Source organism: Chroicocephalus ridibundus, chromosome 6, assembly GCF_963924245.1.
Source record: "Chroicocephalus ridibundus chromosome 6, bChrRid1.1, whole genome shotgun sequence".
In the NCBI taxonomy this organism is placed as follows: Eukaryota; Metazoa; Chordata; class Aves; order Charadriiformes; family Laridae; genus Chroicocephalus; species Chroicocephalus ridibundus.
This window is the reverse complement of record NC_086289.1, coordinates 39524258-39544828: the sequence shown is the minus strand read 5'-3', so window position 1 is coordinate 39544828 and position 20571 is coordinate 39524258. Positions and strand designations below refer to the sequence as shown.

The following is a 20571-nucleotide window of genomic DNA, read 5'->3' as shown; positions in this document are numbered from 1 at the left end:
TAAACCCACCGGTTTTATTGGTACTACTAAGTTTCACGCGGTTTTAACTTGAAAGATGAGAAAAATAGTTTACTTTTTTGTTAAATTAAATTAAAAAAAAGAAAAGATAAAAGGAACCACACAGACTCTCAGACTCTTGAATGATTTTGCATTTTAGGGGTTAGTATAGCTCTGGTTCTGAAGGCTGGAAGCAGCCTTTAGGTAAGAGCCATATTAATCAACTCCACAACATAAATTTCATATTTCTAGTCAATCGAGTGGGGGTTTTGCGGGTTGCTTTCATTTTCTTTGGCTTGTGACTTATGGCAATTCACTGAGACCACAAAAGGCGGCTACAGCGGGGCTCACACCCAAAATCTTAAATACCTTAATTCTCAGATTTTCTTTTCATATCCCAGTAAACTTAAATAAACACAAATGAGTAATTTTACCCAGCGCTACAGGACTAAGGATAAGCAGTGTTACAGTTCCTAGTAAAAAATGAGGAAATAGCCCCTTTAAATACCAATGTAAAAACACCGATATTATCTATATATAATTAGGAAAATGTACACCCTCCACTTCCTTCCTTATGACTTAAGTCTACTTCTTGCAAAGAGCATCACTGTAAAGTGTCTGTATGTATTCATAATAATGTAAAGTATTTGTGAGTTTAGTTAGACTGTTACTAAGATCAGAAATCAAATAATTTGACAAGGTTGTTTTAGTAAAGCATCTAGTTAGATTCAGGTAAAGCAGCTCAGATGAAAAATCCTATAGAGAGAAAAGTGTCACTAAAAGAGGCATTGAAAAAATTATTACTGCTAATCCAACAGGAATTAATTTTCTTTCCTAATGACATACGGATATGCAGACTTGTGCGTGGTGAAGAATTGAACCTGCGCTTCCTAGAGGGGTTCTTAAGCCTCACCTCCCATTTGGGGCTCTTGCTTTTTGCTCCGATTTAAAATAAACCTGAAAAGCCAAAGGTGTTCCAGCGCCTGCCTGTCTCCTCAAAGGCAGCCGGCCCTTTGGCACCTGAGGAAATGCCAACTCTGCCGACGCACCAAAAAGTCTTTTGCCACCATGTCCCTTCTGCCATGTGTTGCACTGCACACCTTTGCTTCACACATGAAAACACTTTGTGAATTAAAACCAAATTAAGAACAGCTGAATTCAATTAGCGCTTTTAAACTAAAAATGGAAATGAAGAAAATTTACGTGGTGTTTCTAGTACTTATGAATGTATCTCAAAACACATGAAGACCATAAATTAATCAATCAAGCTAATACAAAACAAACTTCCATGCACTCCAAGGAGAAATCCTGCTCTTTAAAGCACTCTTTCCACGTTGATCACAGTCACTTTTGAATCAATTTTCCTTTCAGATTCTGATGAACTGCAGCAATGCTGCAACACTGTGAGAAAACATCTCTATTTTTAAAGCGTTCCTCTTCAATGCAATTAGCATAGATGACAACATTCCTATTTATTTTGTGCTTTTAATCTATTTTTTTAATAAAAATCAAACTTAGCCTGAAAATATTTCTTTAATCCTATTAGGAACGAGCATTCCACACAGATTTTATGCTGCCTTAAAAAAAGAATCTCGACTAGCAGATTCTCCATTGAATATGCCAAGCTTCGTAAGCAAATTGTAATATTCCTAATTCCTTTGCTCACTCTCACATCTTGTAAGTCGATGTACAGAGTTAGAGTAGGCTTTTAATAAGTGTCATGGGACATGAGGTCAGCAGTGCTTCTTCCCGACAAAAGCAGCACAGCAGAATAAAAATGTTTTTAATTCAGTAAACAACTCAAGTTTGGCTTCCTATATATTTTTTGCCAACCCACGCATCTATTTGTTCGTCTTTATTGTTGTGTTCATCCACACGTTAATAATTATGCACACGGTCAAGTTTCTGCATGCTCCCAATAAGTCCTAATAAAGAATCAAATTAACTCTGTTCACATCCGTCTGGGGACAAAAGACAGACGCAGCTATTATATTCTTGTGTTTATGGTCTTTCTATGAGCATACACAGATTTAGAAATTAATGGAGAAAAGAAAACAAACAGCAAAGTCCCCACTTACATCTCTGTCCAGAACTCGGCCAGTGCTATTTAGGTATAACCTCTGGCTGATGGGATCGAGGATCACCCAGTAATCTACGTTGTCCTTTAAGGAGAGTTCGATGGTGGGGTCCGGCCCTCCTGCGGTCCCTTTGATCAGCATGTTGTCAACCAGGATAGTGCCTGCAAAAGCAATAAACACACAAGGGAGAAATTTATACGGGCATCTCCATTTTTATGTATTTTCCTAACAACTGCAACACTAAAAATACTGTTTTCTAACTAGGTTTCTGGTATTTTCTGTTTTGAGGGATATTTAAAAAGTCTGAATCTTATTATCTGCAATGAAAAACTGCCTCTGACACTGAAGCTATTTCAGACAATAGTAGAAGCAGCACTTGCAACACACAATAATTTATGTTGACGATGAGACCCATCGTATAAAGATATCTATTTAACATTATGAATTTTTTCTCCACTGAGCAATCATCACCCAATCTCACCTCAAACAAATGAAGGCACTCAAATAACAACCAAAACCAGAATAAAATTTTCCACAGCAAGAGTGACACATCAAGGTGAGGGGGGGAAAAAGAACAGTTACGTAAAGCTCTCCAGGAAAAAAGAGGTTTTATACCTTGAGTTGCTCTGCAACAGTGAACCATATTGCAGCATAAAGAAATTACACCTCTATCTACCAAGACAACGGTAGCACTTAATTAGGACCAGCCATCTATTCAACATATATAACATGCTTTTTTGTTTTCTTGTCCCATCCTGTCAGTGAGAAGCCTTGCCTAACAGCTCCGTTAGTTCACAGTACCCCCGATGTACAGAATTTCCTGTGTAAAACACTCCAACTCACTTTCCAAATGTCAAGCATTACTAACTACCCTAAACCTTGCACTCTGGTGCCTCAGATTTGCATGCAGAGGGTATATTAACACTTCTTTAACATTTCATTATTCTGAAAAATTAACACTACCCAGTTTTCTCAACGCTGAAATATTAAAAGAAATGATCTTTGTTCAAGTTCATCAACAGTTACGAAGAAAATCCTTGAACGTCACTGGCTGCAGAACATTTAAATTTGTTAAAAACATTTATCACGTAACCTCCTGTATTAAGGGCCCAAATAATTTATTCAAAAGTCAAGAGTAAAGTTTCTTTACACCTTAACTTTGTAACAACAGCAACTCTGTATAAATACATTCATCTGGGGGCAGGGGGGTGGTTCTGGGTTGAGCCAATGCTTTTTCTGGATAAGACAGTAAAACTAATTACTGGTCTTAATCACAGCAAACTGTTTTACAGTCCTATCGAGGAAAACACCACAGTAAGGTTTTTTCAATCATTCATTTTAAAACTACTTTTTATAACACAATAGAGATGACGGAAAGAAATACTGCCAAACATCCATAACTTTGCATCAAACACCGGTTTCAGGTCAGAGGAGCAATACCCTCTTAGCCACATGAGAAACACAGTTGCTGCCCGTGTGTTTTACAGTTATCAGCACCGTTTCTTGCGCAATACTGTCTGTACACCCCAACCGGCACACAACTTTGGAGCCATCACCACTACTTTTAACATAAAGAGGATTTCACCAGGAAGAACAAGCCGATTGTCAAGTCTGTGACAGCTTGAAGTCTTTATGTCTAGTCACCGATGCCTCTAAAATCTGTAAAATCCACCAGCTTCTGTATATTGCCCTCATTATGGTGCCTCAATGATGATGTAAAGAAAGGTCAGTAGTACAAGTTTGAGATCACTTGAACAGAAGGTGCCCCAAGAAAAGCCACCCTGGGAAGACAAAAAAACCCAACAGGGTAACAAACCCCACAGCCACCCTAAAGGCTTCAGGTGTTCTGATTTCCTCTAGTCTTGTTCAGATCTGAAGGCTACATCTCTGCCAGCACTAACGCCAACAGAAGGCTCTACAACTCCACTGGCATGACTCTCAAGGGAACGAAAAATCTGCAATTTCCACCTGTAAACAGCAGAGCAGTAGGCGTGTCTATAAGGTACTGCTTTATAGAAAATACTACATGTACAAATTCTTGCTGGAAAAGGGGGAGCTGAAGGGATGAAAGAACTGGGGCAACTGAAGGAACCAGATGACACAGAAAAGGGAATAGGAGAGGGCTGTGAAAGTAATGGAAAACTATACTGCAACAGACAATTAGGAAATAGGGGAGGGAAAAAGCAGCAGCAGCAGCTTCTGACTTCTCTCCCATGTTGAAGGCTAGTAGGTCCATGAGGAGCAGAGGGACCACAGCACAAGTTACCAGGACACAGAGCTACTGCAGCTGCCCACCAGTACAAGACTTTAAGACGCTTATGCAATCATGACATATAAAGAGAGTTTCTTCCTTTCCTCAGAAAATTAAGTGTTTAATAAAAAAGAAAAAAAATAGAGATTTTCCTCTAATGAAAACTGGCCCCTGGCTTCTACAAAACTCAAGATTATAAATATAATCCAGCATTAGTAGGTTCTGGTTGAAGCGACAGTAGCAAAGGGTTCAGTCCCTTCAGGTTTAGCAGTCGCACTGTAGAGAAACCCAGCGTATGCAGCACTGAAGGAATGAGACCAAGAATCGTGGCAGAGCTCTGCTAACAGAAGAGTCAGTGGGGCCGTGCCGCTGGGAACGTATCTGTTACCCTTTCCATGAACCGCATACAAGTAATCAGAGGAAAAAATGCATACCTCAAAGGCACGCATAAATTCCTCACGGCACAGTGTGCATTTGGAAGCAGCAAGACACAAGGGCCATAATACCACAAGCATTTTCCACATGTTAAGGGTTGCAAAAAAAGAAAAAAAGAAGTTCAATTTTAGACTGAAACATCTACAGCAAGAGGAAAGTGCTGCAAAACAAGTCAGCAGTGGTTGTAACAGTGTCCGTGTGGGGGCATACACCAAATATTGTACTACCTGGCGTCTACAGGCAGCTTTGGTTCAGGACAGGTGATGTACACCACAGGTTGGTGCTCTTTGTCGAAGGAGGCTTCGTCCTCCCTTGCCTAGTTTGTAGAAGATTGACTTTTGCCAAACTCAGCCTTCTGAGAGGGCTAATGAGCTCACACAAGTCAATTTGCAATTAACCCGAGAATAAATGATTGCAGTTACATACTTTAAAAAAATATATATTTGGTCAACTTAAAATCTTGATGTGATGATGGATTTTGTACAGCCTCCAGTAAACCACTGCGACTTAACTGACCTCACTGCCCCGAATTCTGCATCTCATTCCGCTCCCCTCTGTTGCACTCTGTAACAGCTATCTGCTTGATTTAACAAAGCGCTTCCGTTCGGGTGGTTTTGATACAGCGACTCTTTTGTTCTTAAAAATGGACTGGTTTTTCTTCAGATATTCATGAGGCACTTGTACTCTCTCTTCAAGAGACAGCAGTTTGTAGATAAGCATTTTAATAGCCACCCTTAAAATACTATTCTTCTAATTTACAAAGAATCTGACACTGTCGGTCTTTTTTTTTTTTTTCTGTTCCCTTTAGATGTCTATTGTCTTGTTCCTTACGTCCTGCCTCTGTCCTTGGCCTGAAGTGCCAGGGAGGTAACCTACTAACAATACATCTGAATACATGTAGTTCGATGCAAGTACATCAACAGTCTGTCCATTAACTCTCCATCCATGTGAGCACAACAAACACATCCCTCAGTGCTTGCAATGCACTAATACAATATGTTTAGACAATTTGCTTTTGTAAGAAGCTCAAACAACACTCTAGCTGAAGTGGAATCTTTTACCTTGTTATAAAAGTTGCATCCCTTTTCCTACAATTATACTGCAAGTTCAGTTTTACAGTACTGGGGGGGATGAGGGGTTGGCCAAAGCCTGAGGGCACGTGACCAGAATGCTGCCACCCATGGTGAGGAGAGAGGGGGTCCATGAAGCTCCATGTTTCTTGTACTCAATTTCTGGGACGCTACACTCAAACACCCAAATGTTCAATAGCGTTTCAGCACAATATATTCCCTGCGCTTCTGTCCTACATGTGCAAGACATGGAAAAGGGCACCAGGGACTACGATCAGTGATACTTTTTCCTGGCCAATTAAAAAAAAAAAAAGACTGATGTGAAAGTTTGACGGCACATCAACACAAGCAGATTTTAAGAACAGCTTTTCGTCTTGTGTGGAGGCCACAATTTGGCTGCTTTTCCACCTTCACCCAAACCTGATCACCACTGAGATGCCTTATGGAAAGACCGTGCCGATTTTCAAGGGGTTAGGACAGAAGAAGCCTCAAGGAATCAAAGCCAAGCAAGTTGTTTGGCTAAAAAAACAACAAAAAGGTCAGAAACCAACCGACCGTACAAGAAAGGAAAGATCTCTTATTTTCAGGGGTAATAATATTTCTTCTGAAATTAATGACATTTACTCAGAAATGTTATCTGAGCTTGTTTGGAATAATTCAACAAATAGCTACAAAATAAGACAACAAAAATAAAAATCATAAAGCGCTGTAAATATTATAAGAATAATTACGTGCTAAACTATCCCTTTGAGAGGAATCCAGATGCTGAAAATCTTCATTAGCCTGAAATAGTAGGGGGAAGGGTTTGGTTTTCCAGATCAGTCTTGGCAGAAGGTGAGCTTTTTATGGGAAGGGCTTTATTATGAGGGACTTGAGTGCAAAAGCCATGAAATACGGAATTTGCAGTTCATGCTCTACTAAAGACAGCAGACCCTCAGTGCTCAGTGAGGACTCACTTCTTAAATGATTTAACACGTCTTGGGATTATTTTAGTTGAATGTTTCAGCAGAGCTCTTTTTTAAGGAGTCAGTGATTTACAACTGGTCTGGGAATAACCCTTATGCCGGCACATGAATCAGAAAACAGTATTCTAGCAGAATGACACCCGCAGCACTTTATTTTTAGGAGTTAAGAGGCAGTCGCGGTTTCTCTTTCTGCCATCACTGAGCTCAAAGCGTGTGCACGTCCCACCTCTGATTGCTTTATCAGAGGGAGGTCAGGGCTTCAGGAAGGTCTCCACGTGCCAGTCCCACCTTCGTCTGCTCAGGACCATTAAGAATGTGCTGCAGAACCCGAGTTCCACCTGCACAAAGCCCATAGGGTCCCCTCCACTTGGTCACTCCGGAGCAACACTTACAGAGTGTCCAATACGCCAGATTTCTTTCAGACAGTGCAAATGCGCATTAGAAAAAACACCTATATCTCTGTACCGCTCTCCTCCACCTGCTGTAAAGCAATTTGAAAAAGGGGATTATTTTCTTATAGAAAGGCATTAGATGGATCAGTTGAAATGGTAGTTGCTTTTTTGATATTCTACAGAGTTTTCATAGCTAAACCTGGATCATAAACTTATTTTTCTACATTTGAAGATGTATGTCTGTAGAATAGGATGGATTAAACATCAATAAATTAGAAATCAATAGAAAATAAAAGCCTTATTGCAGAAGTAAATTCTCAACATTATCGTGAACTTACTTAGTCCCATGCTGCATGTTCATACACAAAACCAGGATAATTCTACAAAGCCACCTCCTGGATTACATACTTCCTATTCTCCTCCTCACATCATCAGTAGGGATCCCTGACAAGTTTCCAAGGTTGTTTCAAGATTGTTTTCCTGTTGTCCTGACCCATCTTTCTCCCATCCTGCTCCGTCTGCAGCCACAGCCTCCAAGCAATTATAGAGCATAGCTAGAACCAGCCCATTATTTCGGCCAAACTAGGAGTTTGACAAGTTCACGTTTAAGGCTTTTATTCCTAGTCCTCCCGCATGGACCTTATGCCTTCACACCCTCAGCCACTGTAAGAATTTGTGGGAAAAGGTCTGCTCTTAAGACATTGAACAGTACCAGTTTGGGTCCATTGTAAGTGAAGGTCACCCATTTTCTTGTTTCAGTGCTTCCCAGCCAGCACAAAGACAGAGACTTAGCACTAACAACTCCTGCTCCAGGCTGAAACGATGGAGCAAGGTGATGGAAGACATTTTAGAGGCAGCTCCCGACTGGGGAAAAGCAGAAGCACTGGGATCACCGTCAGTTCGGAGCACACATATGCCTGTCCTGCAGGACATTAAGAATCACGGTCCTTCCTCTCCTCCTTCCCTCCACATCCACAATGGGACCAGGGTCTCATAAAGCCATACAAGCAGCACCTCAGTACGTCACATACAAAAATCAAACAGGACTTTGAAAAATCTGACCCACATCATTTACACTCTACATCAAAACATAACAAATAAGGATGAAAAGAAACCGGAAGAAAAAACACTGATGGTCAAATGCTAACTACTAAATTCACTAAATATTCAGTACTTGCCTTCCTAGGTGTATAAACCTAGATTAATGTTTTTGTTAATTTCCTCCTTTTAAGAAGATAAGCAAGAGGTGAACAGATAAAACAGTGACTGTGGAAAGACAGAGATGGATGCCCAGGGGAAAGCAGAGGGTAAAGAGGAAGCAGAGTTTAGGTCACAGAGCAGCACTGAGAGGAGCAGAGATTTAAAAAAGCCAGAGGACAGAGCAGGGATACAGGAAAGAAGAATTCAGGCTGCAGAGACTATACTGTCCTAAACCAAAAACCACTAAGGACTGGGGAGGCCAAGGGTCTAGCTGATGACAAAGTTCACAAGTTGCAAGTTTATTCTAAGTCCCGGGTCGTACATTATTCTGCACAAAGCCCCATGCTGTAAAATTACAGTAGCAAAGGGGCATCTTAGACAAAAATAAGCACCCTGTCCTTCCTTGCACACTTACGACAAAAAAACCCTGAAAATGATGAATACTAAAGGCTTAAAACAGGACAACATGAAAACAGTTGTTCAGAAATCCTTTTTCAAAAATAACTTTTTTTTAAATGCGCGGGGCAGCAGCAGGGTAATTGCTTTGTTCACAGAAGGGTCCTCGTGTTCCTCTAATGTTTCACCGGGAGAAGGTCACCACCAGACCCCATGCTGAGGCCACTGATGTTGCTCTTGTATTCTCTTTCTGGAGGCGCTTCCGACAGAAAGCCTCTTTGTGCTGAGGAACCTAAATTAAGTAGGTAAAGTGTACCAGTGCCCAAGGACTGACTCAAGTGTGTTGATTTTTACCATACCATTATTTTATTTCTCCACATCTCAACAGAACCCAGGACTTTAAGATTAAGTATGCTTGTTGGATCTCAACGGCCCACATTCCTCCACCATACTGTGACAGACTACACAATACAAAATCCAGAGTCCTACTCCCAATTATTACAGCAGCAATCTAAGGTAAGTTAGAAAGAGATGTAGCTCCCTCCCCATGGTATCAGAGCCATGGCCGCACTGGCTGCTTCCTCCCCACTCCTCCAGCAGCCACATTTATGAGACCTTAAACCAAAAAGGACCCTTTATGTAAGGTTCTTCCAACACCGCATTTCTCTTTCTGTACCCAGCTTGTGAGGTGCGCCGTGCTGTGCCTGCCCACCCTCGCTGCTGAGAGCAGCACACCTCCCCTCACCCCCCTTCCCTCCAAAGCTGCCTGCTCCTCACATTTTGCCCTCCCTTTCGCTCAGCACTGGTTCAGGAGCCAACATTGTTGAACAGAGCCTCTAAACATCAAAGGCGGCTTTTCACTATATACAGCAGTATTTTTGCAACATGGGACCACAGGAATGTCTTTGTTGGATCAGAATGCGGTCTGCTAAATCCTTTACTAGGTGGCCAACAATACTCTGCATTGCAAGCAGCAAAGCAAAACAGAACAAGTCTGAAGGAGATAAGGCGAGAGAACCCGCCATTTCATACATGAACCTAGGACGAACTTTTCTCCCTGTGAGGATCACATTACATTTCTCATCTGCCATTCCGTCCTAGTCGCTCCATATTAATGTTTGCTGTGTACTCCTTCCCCCAGCCCCGCCTGAGTTTTGCTTTGGTTTGGGTTTTGTTGTTTGTTTTTGTTTTTTTTTAAATTACGCTGGACAGCATAGCTGGCCAAACCAAACCAATCATTCTACTTCTAGAAAACTTGTAAGCATGCTGAATAACACAGGTCTTAGCACACATTCTTGCAAGAATCCGCTGCTGACTTTCCTCTACTGTGAAAAGCAGCCATTCTGGTTTGGGGTTTCTTTGGTTATCAACGCAAGAATCCTGCCTGTTGTGACACTTCTTTAAAGAGTCTTTGCTAAAGGAACTCACCAAACTACTTCTAGAAATTAAGTTTACTTTATCTCCCTCCTCCACATGCTCCTTGGCTCCAGATCTCCCCTGTCCACAGGCTTATTGGCTTTACAGGTTAAAAAAAAAAAAAAAAAAAAAAAAAAAAGACATTTGAGGCATTTAAAACCACACAGGCTCTTCTTCAAAAGCTTACAATTGCATACACTGAGAGAAGGCATCAATCGTATTTTGCTCAAGGGACTATTTCTAAATAGCTAACTATGCATATGTTCAAAATGTATCGACCTGCTAACTGAAGAAAAACTAATAATCTGACCTCTCTCCCAGTCAGCAGACGTGGATATGCAGAGCAGCAAAAGTTCTCTGAACAACTGGAGGGGAGGTCAGGGTTGTTGGCCGTGGGGCAGCCAGAAGGACTTTCCCGCAAGTCCAGGGGCTTTTAGCGGCCTCCCCAGCCCATCTGCTGTTGAAGGCTCTCGAGTCTTTGGCAACCCACAAGGGCAAAATAGCTCCTGAAATAAAATTTGGAAAGACTTTGAATTGTGAGATTCCTCTTATTCTTGGTTTTAGCAAACAGGACCAGAAATGGAATGCTAAGGTTGACATAAGATTCTCCATTATCTATACAAAAAGCTGGCAATTCTTGAAAAAAATATTCCCAGATTGGGACTCTGGTAGCAGATAACAAGTACAGACACAAAGAAAATTACCATTAACAAAAATATTACCTGATAAAGTACCCACACTGACAATGGAAAGGCTATCATGACAAGAAAATACACAGGCTAGAATTTCTGGGAACATTTCAAAAAGAAAACATTCCTCTTACCAGACAGCACAGAAATAATAAAAATGCACACGCTACAGTCAGCGGTGAGATAAAAAGTCTTCGGGCCATTCCAGCAAACACTTTGTTTCTTGTCTCATTTCCCACAAGACCTTGGCACCAGCAACTCTTGAAGGTGATTTAAGATTTTAAGACATACAACAACAAAAACAAGGATATGCATAAAAATAGGCAGAATGCAACAACTTTTGAGTTAGGCTTTTCTGGGATGGAGCTATCTGGAATTAGAGGAGCTTACTCCAGTTACACATCCTTTGATAAAGGAAATGCATTAGCACCATTAAGTTTCACTGTACTTAAACAAACTCTTTTGCAAGGTATAAAGAACAGCATAGGAATTATCCCTGCATTTCATCTGGGTCAGGCGATGAGGGAAAATGTTTTCAAAATGACTAAAGGCCGTGGAAAAAAGGAAAACAATGCTGTACAGGAGAAAAAAGAGCAAACGCAATGTCCTCGCCTAAAAGGAAAGCAAATGAACACATGAACCTGTCGGAGGTTGGAAAGGCAAGTCAGACAGTGAGAACGGAGGGCTGAGAGCTGGTAGCCCTGGATTCAGGAACTGGATTAAGAGCTCCTCGCCTAAATCCAGGAATGATCACGAGCCTTCTGAGAGGAGGAGACCTTCAGCATTGGATGTCTTAGGAAGACATCAGACAAACTTTCACCAGAACGCATCCCCACCACCACTTCTGGAGCCAGAGAAAGGGACTCACAGTTCTTTTTTCTGTCATCCTGTTATTTTCAGAGACAGAGCAGAAGCTCAGCAAGTTTTACTTCCATTCACGTACTGGACCTCTTCCTGAATTTGGCCCAGTTTATGAAAATTGCAACTGGAAAGCTCTTCTCTGCCTTATTAAATGCTCAGAGATGAGGGAGAACCAACACAGGGAAACCTGGGCGCACAAGGGACCGTGGGAACATGAAACTTCACACAATTCAGGTTCTGGAACAGCAATGTTCTGCCATGATTCGCAAGGTAGAAATCACCCCAAAGTAACAGGCATTGCTTGCCACAGTAGTGAATTCTACAGACTAGCTTTTGCACTGAAAGTTATCACTTCTGAGAGTAAGCAAAAGCCATGCTGAAAACTCCTGGGTTTATTTTGGTACCTTAGGGAAAATAAATATGTATATCAACAAAGTTCATGTATATTCCAGGCCAGAACTGAGCTCCTGGGAACACCAATTCCCTGGGTATGTGCATAGATTATTAAGTTAGGTACCTGCAAACCAAACGATTTGCATTTAAAAGGAGTCATGTTCCCAGGGATATCCAGGACTTCCCATTTAAATATATTATCACAAACCCAATCTCATTTCTATTTCAGACCTGTTTTATTGAGGCCATGTTAATAAACATTAATAAATGTTATATTTACTCTTCATTTGCCAAATATGTACCAAGCCAGGACTGAGCTCTGATGGTCTCCTATCTTTAGTAGAGCATGAACTGCAAATTCCGTATTTCATGGCTTTTGCACTCAAGTCCCTCATAATAAAGCCCTTCCCATAAAAAGCTCACCTTCTGCCGAGACTGATCTGGAAAACCAAACCCTTCCCCCTACTATTTCAGGCTAATGAAGATTTTCAGCATCTGGATTCCTCTCAAAGGGATAGTTTAGCACGTAATTATTCTTATATTATTTACAGCGCTTTATGATTTTTATTTTTGTTGTCTTATTTTGTAGCTATTTGTTGAATTATTCCAAACAAGCTCAGATAACATTTCTGAGTAAATGTCATTAATTTCAGAAGAAATATTATTACCCCTGAAAATAAGAGATCTTTCCTTTCTTGTACGGTCGGTTGGTTTCTGACCTTTTTGTTGTTTTTTTAGCCAAACAACTTGCTTGGCTTTGATTCCTTGAGGCTTCTTCTGTCCTAACCCCTTGAAAATCGGCACGGTCTTTCCATAAGGCATCTCAGTGGTGATCAGGTTTGGGTGAAGGTGGAAAAGCAGCCAAATTGTGGCCTCCACACAAGACGAAAAGCTGTTCTTAAAATCTACTTGTGTTGATGTGCCGTCAAACTTTCACATCAGTCTTTTTTTTTTTTTAATTGGCCAGGAAAAAGTATCACTGATCGTAGTCCCTGGAGCTGCAGCAAGGCTCTACAGGCTTCTAGGTTCCTCCTGCCAAATGGGGGAAACTGCAAGTTCCCAAAATTCAAGGTAGGGGGAAACAGCTGAGTTGGAGCAATTAAGAGTTTCCCGGCTCTTTCCCTACGGATAAGCCTCAGGATCTTGGAAGTTGCATGTGAAGCAAAGGCCCTTCTGGTTCCTCCTCCCTGACCAATACTTGCTACACCTGGGCAACAGCTGCTGTATGTACAAGATGCATGTGAATTGGAGAGACTGGTCATTCTGTTTAATTTATATTTTTCTGAGAGGATACCATATTTCTATTTCCATTCTACAGAAAATAGAAAAGAAATCTAATTTCCATTCTGATTCTAGGAAAATGACTTATTTGGAAATACAGATTTTTGTCACTCAGGAAATGCCAAGCTTTGGCTGGGTTTGCCTCTCAAAATAGAAACACATATTTCAAAGTTAACCTCAAATACATCTCTAGGATTGTGCAGACAGGGTGGGACTTGAGCTTTCAATACAGGCAAGCAAGATTGATAACAAGGAGATAGGCATGTGCGTGGGGGGGTGTCTCTGACCGGCGAAATTCTAATGCGAACTATTTTATCAAAATGAGTGTTTCAGCACGCAACCCACTGAGATGGAGTGCAGGGCAGCTCTCCATTCATCACGTTTCCTCGGGAAGACGGCATATTCAGGTAATCTGTTTTGCAGTTCTTGGGCACATTTCAGAGCGTGTCATATCACGAACGTATATTAAAAACTGGTTTTGTAAATCTTGCTTGCTTTCCAATTCCTTTAGCCGTTACTCATGCAAATCAACAACGGGGTTTTAATGGTTCTCTGTTTAGAAAAGTCTAATTTACACTTTAAACACTCAAGGACTTATAAATAATGGAACAGATCAAGCATTTATTCGGGAACACCGTGATCAAGCAATGGCCATTGAAGGTGCGAATTAAATGACTTGAATGTTTTCACCTTAATTTGGAGCTATCCTAGGGCTTGTTTGCATACCGTTCTGAGCGGAGCAGCAGGAGCCTGTAACACTCTGCTCTAAAGTTGAATTATTAAAATTATAGGTCTCCCTAAACATTGCTCATGGCTATCTGCATAATTTTTTTAATATTTCCTAGACTTCTGCTGTGCAGTATAACCACTGCACGTATCTGTTTTCTCCTGATAAAGGAGGCGAAAAAGGACAACTTTCTGATGCTTATCCATCCTCTCTACTTTCTACAGGGAAGTATCCCAGGAAAAAAAAAGAAGAAAAAAAGAAAAAAAAAAGGAAGAAAAAGAAAAGAAGAAAAAAACCCCAAAGCATTGCCAGCAAACCTGAATTTTCTGGGTGCGCTTCATTCAATAACAAAGGCAGGAAAATCAAAATCAAAGCCACATTTCCCCCAATGTGATGACTTAGTCTGAGCTTGGCTGTAGTCTCCCAGCTGCAGACGTCGGGAGGCCACAGACAACCTAAGCCTTGAGAAAAGGGAGTAAAAAGGTGAGTGGGTGGGAAATGCAGGAGAAGAGCTACGATCACACATCATCCAGGCCGAAAATATTCCCACAGACCTAAACTTGTATCTTTAACTAGATTTAGATATAAGTCTTGTTAAACAATAATTCTGTCTTACTGTACGCTTGCTACAATATCTGTCCTATTTTCAGAGGCAAAAAAAAATAATCCCTGAGGTATGTAGTGGAGCACTACAGATGAAGTGCACGCTGGACTTTATACCAGACAGAAGAAAATCCACAGTTTCTTGGAAAACTCCTCGTCTGTTTAAAAAAGTGGGAGATGTAATTTTTCAGAGAATGAAGGTGTTTCTTGTGATGCCTCAGCAGTGGCAAATAAAGGGGGAAGTACCCCAAATGAAAAATGCCAGGAGACTCCAATAGCAGGATGGAGGAAGAGGAGCTTCTGCCTTTGAAATTCATTCTTCAGTGATCCGTAAATAGCATGTTTTTGGAAGAAGGATGCTTTTCTTTTTTTTTTCATAGCCAAAGCTTTCTATGCATTACTGCCTAGCATTCCCCTTCTATGAAGAAAGCATTCTCCATGGGGAGAAAGAAATCCTTTCTTTCCTGTGAATTGCTTTATTGCAGAAATAAAAGGCATAAGAAAAGGACTTTACTATCTAGGATATAAGAAAGATATATAAAGAAAAGGACTCTATTATCTAAATCTAAAAGACCATTTGTAACCTACAGTTGTGCTTAAGCTTCCATGAATCGAGTTCACGTCAAGGAATCAGAATTTCAAAGAAGTGGCAAGAGCGCGGTTAAGAGTCACACCACCAGTTTTGGAGTAGAATACAGAATCAAGCAATTCAGATAGCAAACAGAAAGAATCATAGAATCATTCAGGTTGGAAAAGACCCTTGGGATCATCAAGTCCAACCATCAACCCCACTCTACAAAGTTCTCCCCCAACACCACATCTAAACGACTCTTAAACACATTCAGGGCTGGTGACTCCACCACCTCCTTGGGCAGCCTATTCCAGTGTCTGACCACTCTTTCTGCGAAGAATTTTTCCCTAATGTCCAGTCTAAACCTACCCTGTTGCAGCTTGACGGATTACAACGGACAGACTGATAAAAATATCAGGCCAGCATCCTTCCCTACTATTCTATTCTCATCACACTAATATACACAAAATCTAGCTGATTTATGTCACTGGTACCAACTCACAGTTGTGTTTGCAGACATACAGAAGGAAAACCAAGAAATCCGGAAATACTTGGAACTACATCCTGCCTAGAAGTAATTATTTTTCCTTGTTGAGGACATTCAAAAGCAAGTTCTAAGCTGTTTTGCTGCCTCTGCAACCATGCACAGGATTTGAGTTACGAAGAAGCCAAAGTCCTTAATGCCGCTAAAATGCTACATTTAGTGGGGGGAAAGGCCAAACCTGTTATTAAAGCCACACTGCTCCCCAGCCAATTATTTCAGACTTCCCTGACTTGAGTGTCAGGGAAGCAGAGAAGACGTATCCAGCTTATGAGTTTAGCATGAGGATCAGGTCACTGACTTTGCAAATGATGATTAATTTTTTTTTTTTTTCCCTCAGCTAGACCTGCTCTTTCTTCAAAGGGAAATCCCGCTCACTAACAGGCTATCGGAACAGGGCTTTGCATAAAGCAAAAGTCATCGAGTGAACAGAAAACAAACATTTGGAAGAGGCTGCTACAGAGCTCACAGCATTGGATTTTGCTTGTAATCTGAAAGTTTTCTTAAAAAAAAGAAAAGCCAAGTTAGAATAAAATATTAGACTTGTGATTAACTATGGTTTTGCTCTTCTGTTGTGTGCCTTATGGAAATGAAAGTTTTAGGCATTTGGCTTTATCAAGCAGTTGCAGCAAACCCTAAGAGGAAAAGAAAAAGCCTTGGCATGTAATGAAGTAAAAAAAAAAAAAAATCACTGAAATGATAAAACATATTAATGATTATATACATGCACAATTGGTACCACCTGACTTGAGCCTCAGCCACGCTTCTTGCTATAATGCTGCTGAGAACATCCCAGTGTTTAACTATCTGAGCTCACTTAATAAAACAAGTGTTGGCTTAAGACAGTAATTTTTAACAACAAACCCAGCTGAAAATAAACCTCTTGCTCCTCTTAAAGATTCTTGCACCTTTTAATAGTTCTGGATTATCTTTTTCAGAGCAGTAATTTGAAATGAAGCGAGGTATAGAATCACGTCAGGGATGGGCCTTTTGACACCCTATGGACATTTGCCCACATGCACGCTGCTGAAGAAAACACGGTTCACACGTGTTCAGATCAGAGGACTTGGGAATTGAGCAACTAGAGTATTGGAAAATGTACGCCATCATCTCTGAGCACACCAGTACCTCGTCCCACTCCCCACAGCAGCTTGCTCACACGCCAGCCCCCAGCAGGCATTCCTTTTACAAACCCCAGGCATTTAACATGCGTGAAAGATACTTTATTGGTGGCTTTGGAGGCAGTTAGTTGTTGCATTAACCAGAGGAGCAACCTGTGCCTTAGGTTGGGAAGGGATCTGAGCCTTCTGATAGTGAGCAAACGCCACTTTCTAAGAGAGAACCAACACATCTCCTTAAGAGCCACGGTACTATGTAAAAGGCCATTACAAAATGATGCATTTTAGACTTATTTAAAAACAAGCAGCAGGAGTGGAAAACCATCAAAAAACCTATTTTAGCAACTCCAGAAAGAAACTCAGTTCCAACAAAAAGTTTCAACAACCAGAAACATTTCCCATTGCTTCTCCAAACAAAAATTACAATCCTTAATTACAATTTACAATCCTGTTATTTCTCATTAACACATAAGAGGCCGCACTGCTACAGCTGAGGAAGGCAAAGCTCCCTGAAGGAGAGGCCAAAAAACAGCTACACCAAGCACATGATTACAAGTAGCCAACTCAATGCACTTAAAAACCAAAATATCTGCCCTAGGCAAGATGCACTGTGGGTTGGCAAGCACGGGTTCCTGCCTTGCAGCTGAGGGATGGTAATCACCAGATGAGGAGGGCGAACTTCTTAAAATAAATTAACTGGATAGCATGCCAGCCTGCATGCATGCTTTAATCCTGCATAGGGACAGTGTGACTTGCCGGTTTGGGCGCTACCATTAATTTCTTAAATTGCACCTCCGGGCAGGCGGGGAGGGGGAGGAGCCCCCTGTGCATCCGGAGCTCTCCCATTGTTCATTTTCTGAAAGAAATTCACGTGGGCTGCGTAACCCAGGATTACATGCATGTTATAATTAAACATACAACTGCCACACGTGTCTACACAGATACAGGCTATTTCCCATTGCAAAACTCTTAGAGCAGCTAACTAATTTCTCTGATGTTACTCTTTATATGCACCTCTGAGACTGCCTTTGGAACAGTCTTATGGTTACTGCAATTATCTTCTCAGGTGAAAGAGCTACGAAGCTCTCTCGCCTCCTCACTTTGATAACGTATCACTGCAAAGCTAACTGACTGTCTCTTCCAGAGCCTGTCACCACTTCACCAGCTCTAAACTACAGCTCTCCGGTGGCTCGTATTCACAAGAAACCCTTTACTGAAAACATCACCAATTTATTAACAATCAGAAACAAAACGGCCACGTTATGGCAAAGTTTAATAGAATTTCTCATTACATGGAAACTGAAAAATTAAGTGTTCTTGAATACTAAACAAATATGCAAGTAAAGCTGTTGACAGCCTTCAGGAAGCTGTTAACTTTCAATACCATGTCCCCCAAACTTCAGCAAGTTGCCCAAAAAGGCACCTAAAGAGAAGTTACTCGCAGGCAAGTTTGCTGGAGGGAGAGAGGCTTCGGAGCTGGAGCTGTGAAACCACCACTCCAAGTGCAAGAAACCTGCGGCATAATTATTGCTCACCACAAACCTCTTGTGCCTGCAGAACCAGGTGTACGAGTACAACAGGGAAAAAATACACCTTCACGCACCTGACTGCTGTAATGAGACTGTCGTAGGAGTTCCACTCGCACTTCCCCGGCATCCCTGTGCAGATGCTGTGCAAACGGACCAAAACAAAGCATAGAGAGAAAAAGCCCAGAAAGCAAATCAGATGAAAATGCAGGAAAATTAAAGTTACTGGGTTTGGATGATCTACTTAGACCCGTACAGAAGTGGTTTAAACACCCCCTGGTCTCATCCCCAGCTGCTTCTGTTTCATTTGAGTCATAGCTGCCTAATTTAGAAGAAAAAACAATGTCAAATTAACCTCTTTAAGATGAAGCCTTTTCATTATGCCTTGAGAGGTCGATGGTTGGACCCGATGATCTGAAAGGTCCATTCCAACCTAGGCAATTCTGTGATTCTATAGAGAAATACCTGTAACTGAATACTAAACTTTGGGGTACAAGATCCATGGATACACCAATTAAAGGCTCTGTTGTAACATAAAAAAATTACTCTAACTTCTCATTTTCAAATAAAAAGCAGTTTTCAGAGTTATTGTGTGCCCAGCATCAGAGAGCATGTTTTAATCACTGATTCTACAGTGCAAAACATAAGATTCTACTACCGGGGCGGGGGGGAGAAGTATCGAATAACTTGTCTGGTTTGTTTGGTCAATGCAGGGGAAAAAAGTTGAAATCCATGGGTAAAGGAGAAATATAAATGCACTTTTAAAAAACTGGAAATGACGCAACTGCTTTAGCCTGCACAGGTAAGGGCTAATGGTACCTGTTATTACCACTGAATAAACAGCCAGCTTCTCTTTAAACTTTGAAAAGTATTTGACTGGAGTGACGTACATGATAAATAGCCTCACACAACTTAACTGTATTACTAAAAGATAATTATATTGCCATCCCACACTTAGGAAATGTGACAAAGAATATCCCTTTCAGAGGACGGAGTTCTGAGCACGACAATGAAAATGAATTTTCTGTATGAAAAGATACACGTGTGTATGTTTTTCAGGATAAATACATTAAAAGAGTAATTCCATGTTGGGTTGACTTCTAGAGCCTGGAAGTCTCATAGCAGAAGGCTGTCACATATCAGGACTTCCCACTGAGATGGTATCTTGATTTTAACATCTTTTCAGGCAAACAGGATGCAGAATGTCAACAAATGCTCAGCTGCTGAAGGCTTGGGGGGAGGAAAGCGGCCCAACGCTTTGATGCTCTCTCATCCCAACAGAGCTGTTCAATGCAGAGTTCCTAGCACTCCGCTCTTTTCCTCCCATTGCAAAATTTCCTGTATTTTAATAGCCCAGAATAAGAAGAATTTCTACAGATTTATACAGTTACCGCACACATTGCAAGGAAAATCACGTGAATCTTTGTGAGCATAATTTCACTCATGATTTCAACATGAACAATGTTTTACTGTTGTCAATATATGTCTGAGACACTTCGCAAACAGTAGTGAGAAAAGTTTAATTCTACTCCTGAGAGATTAATACTGTAGGAGTGTAATCGCATTTACGTACAGAGTAGAGCCACAACAGTATTATGCCCAAACATCTCAACAATTTACTTAGTGTCCCGCTCAGTATTTTCCCAGCCCTTACTGCTCTATGTCCCTTCCCCCAGGTGGAAAAAGTATCCCTTTCTGTTCTGTGATTCACTCAATTTTTCCGTATACTAACTCGCCGCTTTGGTTTTGGCCAGATCTTAAATGGACATTGGCCACATGAAATCAATGCCCATCCCGCTCTCAGATTCCCTCCAGAATAATGTCAAAACTCCTTGGTCTGTTTCAACCAAATGTCTAACATGGCTGGAAATCTCAAATAGTGCTGCTAGAAATGAGAGATTTGGGTGGAGGAGACCGTCTTCTCCGCAGAGGCAAAGCCTTGGCTATGGCAACTGGAGCAGGCAGCTTGGGAGCCCATCTCACACGTCGCCCTCCTTTGGCAGGGGACAAGAGGAGATAAAATTAATGACAACGGGCAAATATGTACAGAACAACCTGTGC

The 20571-nt window shown here is 41.2% G+C and overlaps 1 protein-coding gene across 22 annotated transcripts in view; it reads right to left on the bottom strand.

The window, feature by feature from the left end:
* The window catches only part of PCDH15 (protocadherin related 15), an 811115-nt gene that overhangs the window by 270629 nt on the left and 519915 nt on the right, over window positions 1-20571 (bottom strand). For all 22 annotated transcript variants that reach the window (XM_063340181.1, XM_063340176.1, XM_063340196.1 and 19 more), the window contains one exon: window positions 2076-2236. In XM_063340181.1, coding sequence (XP_063196251.1) covers window positions 2076-2236 — 161 coding nt within the window. The remainder of the gene's footprint in view (window positions 1-2075; window positions 2237-20571) is intronic.